Genomic DNA, 9,416 nt, shown 5'->3' on the forward strand with positions numbered 1-9,416 from the left:
TACTATCTAATAGTAAATAGTATGCTTGTAAGTCTTAGGTTAATTTCTAATTTAATAGAAATTTATAGGATTCAATCCAAGCCTCTGGTGAATTCTATACCTATACGGGGTTATTGCATCAAATACTGAGTTTCAAGGTGCTTCCAAAGCCCTTTTATTAGTTGATCTTACTCCAACATTTCTGATGTTTTATGAGTAATGAATTCTCTTTTAAGACACTTGTAAAGTCCTTTTGAGTATTCTTGATCAAGCATTCTCACGAAGCCCTTTTAAGGTCTTCCGAGATTCTCAGTTCTAGTTTGTTGTTAAGCTCGATTGTCATCGAGTCCTTTTTCCTCCCACTTGTCGTTTTGGAAATATGTTACATTCTAGAAAGACACCACTTAGAGCAACAAACATTAGGTTCTCATTTAGGCTGTGGAGGTAGTGCCCGTAGTCTCACTTGAAAGCTTACAAAGAGACATGTATATTGTCTTTGGGTAAAAGTTCGTTGTGAAACAAACAGTTAGCTCCCACTTGAGCTATCTTAGCCTTTAATGAGCCATTAAACTCCCACTAAACCACCTAGCTCTTGCTAAGCCGGTGAGCTCCCACTGAGTCACTTAGTTCTCACTGAGCCAGTGAACTCCCACTGTGGCTAAGAGTTTTAGACATATACTTGAAAAGACGTTTAGAAGTTAATTCTATCCATAACTGAATATGGCGTCCTTTCTTAGCTTTGACATTTTGTGTAGTGTAACATTAGTTTTGTGCAAATCTTTAAGAACTTTATAGGAAGGGGTGTGAACCATCATCGTTCGAGTCATTTTTAAATGGCATCGAGGTCTCCGTGAAGACACACTATGTTCTTTGTTGAGTTATTTATGAAAATTTCAATTTCATAACTTTGTGATGGTCACGCTTGACTCAAGCAAACATCGCTCGATCTAATCTAGACGTTTTGATATCTTGCCAAGTGGATTCCGTACTTCATTAAACTCTTGAACTATTCGAGGTCAAGTTTGGTCACATTTTATGGATATAGCCATATTCTTTCAAATTCTTCGTGAAACGTTGAAGTAGTTGAATCCTCTTTAGCTTTCGGAGTCAATTGTCTATACCAAGAACAATAGCTCTTTACTTTGTCAGTTTCAACAAGTAAGACTTTCTTGTATTAGAATGATTCTGAATCGATCAACTATCAAGAGCCTATCTAATAGAGCCTTGAGTACGTTCTTGTCGATGTGACATTGCTAAAGATGTTCGTAACGCAAATCATGCCCATGACTTTGAGCTTTTGCCAGTTTATCATGTTAAGAAAATATTTGTTTATAATCAATCATTCTTGACTCATGGTTTAGACAACCATGCCATTCAAATAAATTTGCAACTATTGCTCATTGCTTTGAATGTGAGTCTTTCCGTGTGTAAAAGGATCGTTTGCTGATTATGGAACATAATAACCATTTATTTGTTCCAGCCTTAGCTAAAAAGGTCTTTAAACAAAGCATATGACCTTACAACTGATGTAGCACCACTTGATTCATTCTAAGCTTGTAAGTCGATAACTTAGCTTATCTTCAATAGTTTGAGGTCACTTCTAAAGTGGAACACTCAAGCAGTATTTGATAATTGTGAAGATAATAATTTGCTAAGTTAATTAGAATAACATGAACTCTTTAGCAGAAAGGGAATCTTATTCCTTTTCTTTGTTCCTTGATTCCTATAATTCTTATCATACTTTATCTCATAATCTTTTAGAATCACTTCTTTAAGAGTCTTTGACTTTTATACTTTGTTTGGCATAATTAAGCATCTAATGCACGGTATAACAAAGTTCCATCTTTTCCTTTAATTCGTACTTGAATTAATACATCAATGAGTCGTACTCACCAACGTATAAAGCGAAAATATATGTTGGTTGTCAAGCATTGACAATTTTGAGTTTCCAACTCAATACTTCATGTTTATCAAAACTACCTAGTATTTTGAACACATGATGTCCAACCGTCCTTTCGGACTAATAAAAGTCATTTATGAGAATTGTATTTTTAGAATTGCCTTTCCTTTCTTTGAGAACAATTCTCAAAGATTTCCTTTACCAATCAAAGAAAATAATATAGTTTGATTTGAAATTCTACAAATATAAGTGCAAAGTATAACCATTTATCAAGTAAATAACATAATAAGTTTGAAAATTAAAAAGTATTCATGCAAATTTTCAATCTTATTAAACGTCTTATTCACGCATTAAATTTGTCCCTATTTGGCGAGAATAAGTCGATTCCAAGATCCAAAGAAATAAAGAGTGGTTAAGCATGCTTTGGCTTGTCTTAACACTCAATCTCCTAAGGTAAGAAACTCTTTGCTAATGGCTCCAAGCCACTCTTGGTTGAATAAATCGTCGCATCTAATGCTCTCTCAACAATTTATTCACTTTGCTACGACATGTTAGGACTCCATCACTCATATCGTTGAGTATAACCAAAACCAACTTGTATGTGATGTCTTTCTTTGGCAAACCCATCCACATACCTTACGTATCCTAGGGAATAATAGTGATGCCTCGCTTTGGCGTAGCCCATCACTACTCTCAATAGGTTGATAAGTGTTGTTTTGGAATGGCAATTTCACTCAACATTTTAGGGACCTAGGGTTTCTATGTTGGTTGATTTAAGTGAACTTAATTAATCATCACAACATTCGAAATCCTAAACATGCATCTAACATATAATTCATATATAAATGATCATAAATATGTAAAGCATAAGCATTTTGATGCATATTGGCAACTAGCATGACCCCTTGAATTCTCCAAGTCTTCAAAAAGGTCTTCTTTTGCAACTTCATGGCTTCGTCTTTCAAGAACCTCTGTCTTCAAGACTTAACCAAAATTATACAACTACTAGTATCTACGATTAGGACTAATCTAAATATTAAGGTACAAAAATACTCAACGGTTCGCAGACCGTATTTAGATTTACAAAAATACATCACGAATCGCAGTCCGTATTTTCTATCCTAATCGGGCCCCACTAGTTGCCATTTTATAAAACCTGTGAAAGAATATACATTCCATTCATCCATTCACTATTTGTGAATGGCCCATGCATTTTACAACGATAAAATAAGTAACAATGCATAAAACGCGTGTAAACTATTAGCTAATTTAGGTCGTTAATCCAATTAACATGCCTAATTAAAACTAGTCAAAGTTGTTTAACCGATTATGTAAATAAGCGCAATTAATATTTGAAGCTCCCACTAAATTCCGCATCCATCTTAATTAATCCAATTAATTAAGCCGGTAAAACCCACTTATTTGCCAAAGTAGAATTTTGCAAATGCCGCTCAAAACCCGAGGCCTAGCCTCCAAAATTATTAAATTAATTAAAACGGCAAAATAAGAAAACACGAAGCCAACTGCACTCAAGTGGCTCACGCTCTACATGCGTGCCATATGGAAGCCAAGGTCTTCTAGCAACCCCGGACTGTGCGGCTTGGCACATGTGCCTCCACCACACCACGTAGCACTAGCTAGGTCGAGCCTAGTAACGTTTGCTACGGGTTACCTGGTGCTAGGCACATGCCCACGGCTGCTTGCCCCTTTGCACCAAAGCACCAAGCATCAAGCATGCACTAGCCCACGACACACGCATAGCCGCACCAAGCCTCGGCCAGCTCACTTGGCAGCCACATATGGGCTGCTATGCAGCCCGGCTAGCCAAGTGAGGCACTTATCTCGGCTTGCGTGCCTTAGCTTCGGGTTTCCAACCTGATTTTTGCTTGACTTTTCCATCAATTATAAATTAATTTTATAACTAATTTAATGAGCAATCACTCACTATTAATTTAAGTAATTTAAATTAATCATGAGATTTTGACAAAATAAAATGGAGTTGGAAACATAAACACAAGTTCAATAAAAATTCCAACTTTAATACTTGTGAATCCTTGAAAAATTATATCTTCCAATATGAAGATTAAACAAATTTCTATCACAAGTTTCAAACTTTATGATTCCAATCAACTTAAAATGATTAAATCAACAAAGTTCAACAAAAAATTCATGGAATTTAGTAACTCAAAGTTTCAATCACTTAACATAATTAAAGATTGAATCTTTAGTACTTAGAAGCCTCAAAGAACAAAGATTTCACACTTAATGCAATTATTTTGCAATTATGTGAAAAAATAAAACCAAACTTTCAAACATAAATTACTGCCAAGTAATCATGCCTAAAGAGGTTTAAATTGCATATAAAATAAGGATTGAACCAATTGCATAACCACCATAAATATGCAATTAATTTTCAAGGTTAGAAAGACTTAAAATTTTTCGTCAAAACGAAAAATCCCTCGAAAAGTGCATTTCTGGTCGTTTTTTGGCTAAAAACAGAGCCCTAATTAAAATTCACTATTTTTGGTTCAAAATCTGGGTTCGGGAGCTGAAGTCAGCTCTAATACGGGATTAAAATTAATAAACCGAGCTACTAATCTAATTAGCAACTTAAAACCAGAAAAATTAAGCCATAAAACACCTTGAAAAATAATATGATTTTAAAAATAAACGATCGAGGCTCCGATACCGCTGTTGGGGTTTGGTGAGTCCAACTCGCCGCGGAAACAAACCCAAAAACAATACCGCACTCGCAATAAATAAAACCATAAACATAATTAACTTAATGACAAGATTAATATAATAATTATACCTTTGACGCGTGCTTCGCCCCACCTTAAGGGGCTCTTACTTCGAAAGCTAGCCTCGAAATTACGACGACCTCAAACGGAAGTCCACCCACAACTCAAACACCGACAAGGGTCCAATGCCTTGGAGTTAGCAAGGCCCGACCTAAACCCGAGTAATTGAGTTCAAAGGTTTTCACAATGGTGATGCCTTTTTCAACTCTTGAGTTCAAAGGTTTTCAAAAATAGTGATGCCTTTTCCAACTTTTACTCAAGTGAACAATCCCAAGCCATCCCTTGGCTATTTATAAGGAAAGCTTCCTTGTGAATTCCACTCATCTTTCAATGTGGGACTTTTCATAAAAAAGATCCTACATGGAAAGATTGATGAATTCAACCCTTAGTTAAATAAACCAAGGAACACGTAACAAGTGTCACATGGTTAGGTGAGGACCACTTTCTCACTTGGTCCCAAAGGCAACTCACATGCATTTTGAGCTAACCATGTGTCACCCAACCTTGAGCCCCAAGTTGGGTTCGGTTGGGCCACTTCCTTTTGGCCCGTGTCCACGACCCGTCACCCGGGTCCACGACCTCTTTTTGCCACATGTCGCTGCCACCGTGGCGCGCTGCCAACGTGGCACGCTGCCACTTGGTGGCTGCTAACGTGGCAGCTGCCACGTGTACTGCCACATGGCGTGCTGCCATGTGCGCTGCCACATGGCACGCTCCTATTTGGCGCGCTTCCCTAGCCTTTCGCGTGGCTGGGGTTTTACTTGTTACTTGAAGCATTTTCCCGTCTCGCTAAATCTTAAATTTTGGCTCGACATTTGAGATTTGATTCCGACGCTCCAAGCTCGAATTTCCGACGTCTAAATATTAATTACTCGGTCGACTCATTAATTACTTCTAAATTAATTCGTCGCTTTGGCTCGTTAGTTGCTTGGGTGTGACCCGAAGGGTTCAGTCAAGATTAAGCTGTAATATTAATTATACATTAATATTACTGATCGGAAGCGGCCTCCACCCAGGCATTCCGATCACTTGACCTCACTGAATAATTAGCTTTCTAATAATTCTGAACCCCTTATCGCAATAATACACTTGTTCGAAGGACACCATTCCTTTCAGGAACATGTTGTAGGTTGGCATATGTTTGGCACTTGGGACATCTTTTCACATATTGATGGAAATCTTTATTCATGGCAGTCCATTAATATCCTTGGCGCATTATCTTTTGGACTAGCATCTGTTCATATGTGTTTAGCACGTTCCTTCGTGAATTATCCTCATTGCTCTTTGAGCTTCCTTTTTGCCTACGTATAGGAGAGCTCTACCCTTGGGTACTCTTTTATGTAATTCAGCATTTATAAGAATGAATTGCGACGCCAAAAGTCTCAAAGCACGTTTCGCCCTCTTGTCAGCATTAGGTGGATATTCCGCTTTGGTGACATAATTGAGGATGTCTGTATACCAAGGTTTCTCTTATTTTTCTTCTTAGGTTACTTCTTCATCCTCAATGGCTAGGACATAAGCCGGTTTATGCCTTTTCTCTCACTACAAGAAATAGGTCATTTTGCGACGGAAACCTTGCAACGGACTACAATTCCGTCGCAAAAAGGGTTAATTTGCGAGGGAATAAATTCCGTCGCAACTTTGCGACGGAAACAAACTTTTGCGACGGAAATTCCGTCGCAAAGTTTGCGACGGAATTTATTCCCTCGCAAAAGTTTGTTTGCGACGGAAATAATCGTCGCAAAACAATATTAAAAAAAATATATATAAAAAAACATTTTGCGACGGATTCTGCGACGGAAATTCCGTCGCAAAAAGTTTTGAAATTTTTTTAAAAAAAACTGAAGTTTCGCTGAAGGAGAGAGAAAAAGAAAACGAAGAACAGAAAGAGGAAAGCGTAGAGAGAGATAGAGGAAAGCGTAGAGAGAGAAAGAAAATCCGGCCACTTCACCGCCGCTGTCGCCACCGGAACGACCGGAATCCGGCCACTCACACCTACTAACGCCCACCCCCTCCGTTCACTCCCACTCACGCGCACTCACGCCCACCCACGCCACCCCCTCCGTTCAAGCCCACTCACGCCCCTCCGTTCGCCGGCGGTGTGCAGCCACCACACCACCCTCCTTCCGGCAGCCGGATTTCCGCCACAACACCCTCAAATCCCGGTGAGTATTCCACTATCCCCCTTTGTTTTTGTTTTCAATTTAATTTTAATGTAAACCCTAACTTTTTCTAATTATGTTTTTTAATTTAATTTGTAACTAAATTTTATTATTTAATTACTTGTGTTTAGTGTAGTGTAGTTTAATTTATATTGCAATGTTAGAATTAGTTTAATTTTTAAGATATATTGCAATGTTAGAATTAGTTTAATGTATGTTAGTTTAGTTTAAAATATATGTTAGATTAGTTTATAATGTATGTTATTTTAGTTTAAAATATATGTTAGTTAGTTTATAATGTATGTTAGTTTAGTTTAAAATATATGTTAGATTAGTTTAAAATATATGTTAGATTAGTTTAAAGCCAGACTGGATCTCAAAAGACATCCACAAGATGATGATGGATATTCCCCAAGTGGATGACGTTTACAAGAAGAGGTCAGCACAGAACAGATTGAACCGACGATCTGGCTCTATGGATAATGAAATAGAACCGACCCATTTTCAAGGTTCCATCTCTGCGGTACAACATGCAAAAAAGCTGGTAAGTTGTTGTATAAAAAATTGAATGTACGTATTTATATGTGCTTAATTACATTTGTATCTAATAATACTGTTCACTTGTTCACATTGCAAGGCGGCAAAGAATCAAGGGAAGCTTCCATCAGCACCTGATCTCTTCTTGCATACACACTTCAAGGAGGTGCCCGGGAAAGGGAAGGTTCCTGCGAACAAAAGAGCGAAGGAAATTGCGGTAATAACTAGTTTTCGCCCATTTTCAAGCCACTTGTTTCCTATATTGCCACTTATGAACTATTTCAAGCCTCGAACTCAAGTAACTATGTTAGGTAGGTGTATTATGGTCAAAAATAAGCTCATTTGATAACAAATGTGAGAAATAGGCAAGTTAGAACCAAAAACGCCCCATTTTCGCCCATTTTTTTCTAGTTTTAGGACCTAGTGAACCTATATTGCCACTTATAAACAATTTCAAGCCTCAAACTCAAGTAACTATGTTAGTTAGGTGTATTAAGGTCAAAAATAGGTTCATTAGATAACAAATGTGAGAAATAGGCAAGTTAGAACCAAAAACGCCCCATTTTCACCCAATTTTCCTAGTTTTAGGACCTAGTGAACCTATATTGCCACTTATGAACTATTTCAAGCCTCGAACTCAAGTAACTATGTTATTTAGGTGTATTATGGTCAAAAATAAGCTCATTTGATAACAAATGTGAGAAATAGGCAAGTTAGAACCAAAAACGCCCCATTTTCGCCCATTTTTTCTAGTTTTAGGACCTAGTGAACCTATATTGCCACTTATAAACAATTTCAAGCCTCAAACTCAAGTAACTATGTTAGTTAGGTGTATTAAGGTCAAAAATAGGTTCATTAGATAACAAATGTGAGAAATAGACAAGTTAGAACCAAAAACGCCCCATTTTCACCCAATTTTCCTAGTTTTAGGACCTAGTGAACCTATATTGCCACTTATGAACTATATCAAGCCTCAAACTATTGGTTCTCATTCTTTATTTTTATTTCTGCATTGTATATCCTTTGTTTGTTACAGGAGGCGTACCAACACAGACAGGAGGAATCAAGAACCCAGGGTTCCCAACTGTCTGAAAATGAAATTTTCTTTGAGGCGGCTGGTGGTCGTAATAAGAAGGGTCGTGTTAGAGGTCTTGGTGTTGGTGCTGACTTGTACTACGGCACATCTAGGGGACGAGGATCGGGTTCTTCCAGCCAATACGTACCGTCGGTCATAACTCAAATGCAGGAAAACTTCCACAAGGAGTTGAATGAGAGGGTGGAAGCAATTGAGAGCCAGATCGATAGCCGTGTGGCGGAACAGCTCGATGCTCGAGTGGAGGCTCGAGTGGCAGAACGGATGGCTGAAATCGAGAGGAAGAACAAGGAGTTCTTAGAGGAGTTAGCCAGTAGATTTACAGGATTGACCACTCCTTTCACTTGTTCTACGATTCAGCCTCAGATTCGAGACCCCAGTAACGACCCGGGTGGTGGTGGTGGTGGTGGTGGTGCAGGCCAAGGACAGCCAGCTTGTGTTTAGTTAGGTGTCATTTTTCGATTTTTGTATATGGATGACATTGTAGTTTTAAAAATTATATCATGTACCGTACTTGGTAGTTACGGCTACGTGTTGTATATATTTGAATTATGTTAGGGCGTGGACTTTTTGACTGAAATTATTTTAAATGCACGTATTTTATTAAACAGGATTGCATGAATACAGGTTCCAGGAAAACAAAACAAAATACAAAAAAATTAAACAGGATTGCAGGAATACAGGTTCCAGGAAAAAAAAACAAAATACAAAAAAAAAAAAAATTAAAATTACAATAACTTTGCGACGGAAATTCCGTCGCAAAATGGAGTATTTTGCGACGGAAAATAATCCGTCGCAAAAAACTTCATTTTGCGACGGAATTAAATTCCGTCGCAAAATTTGTGACGGACTATTCCGTCGCAAAAGAATCCATTTTGCGACGGAAATACATTCCGTCGCAAAATTTGTGACGGAATATTCCGTCGCAAAATGATTCCTCTTGC

General features: G+C 37.9%; 1 protein-coding gene across 1 annotated transcript; it reads left to right on the forward strand.

Moving 5' to 3' along the window:
- The first annotated feature begins 6,571 nt into the window (after positions 1 to 6,571).
- On the forward strand, positions 6,572 to 9,052 carry LOC145572263 (uncharacterized). Its single transcript, XM_081631257.1, has 4 exons — positions 6,572 to 6,845; positions 7,200 to 7,386; positions 7,480 to 7,596; positions 8,416 to 9,052. Exons 2-4 carry the CDS (start codon positions 7,237 to 7,239, stop codon positions 8,914 to 8,916), a joined length of 768 nt encoding a protein of 255 aa, XP_081487383.1. The 5' UTR covers positions 6,572 to 6,845; positions 7,200 to 7,236; the 3' UTR covers positions 8,917 to 9,052.
- Positions 9,053 to 9,416: the final 364 nt, after the last annotated feature.

The sequence above is a fragment of the Chenopodium album genome, chromosome 12, assembly GCF_948465745.1.
Source record: "Chenopodium album chromosome 12, dcCheAlbu1.1, whole genome shotgun sequence".
Classification (NCBI taxonomy): Eukaryota; Viridiplantae; Streptophyta; class Magnoliopsida; order Caryophyllales; family Amaranthaceae; genus Chenopodium; species Chenopodium album.

Coding starts and splice junctions, on each gene's coding strand:
- LOC145572263 (XM_081631257.1), top strand. CDS start 7,237: ATGATGATGGATATTCCCCAAGTGGATGACGTTTACAAGAAGAGGTCA. Junction 7,387..7,479: donor TACAACATGCAAAAAAGCTG/GTAAGTTGTTGT, acceptor TCACATTGCAAG/GCGGCAAAGAATCAAGGGAA. Junction 7,597..8,415: donor AAAGAGCGAAGGAAATTGCG/GTAATAACTAGT, acceptor TGTTTGTTACAG/GAGGCGTACCAACACAGACA.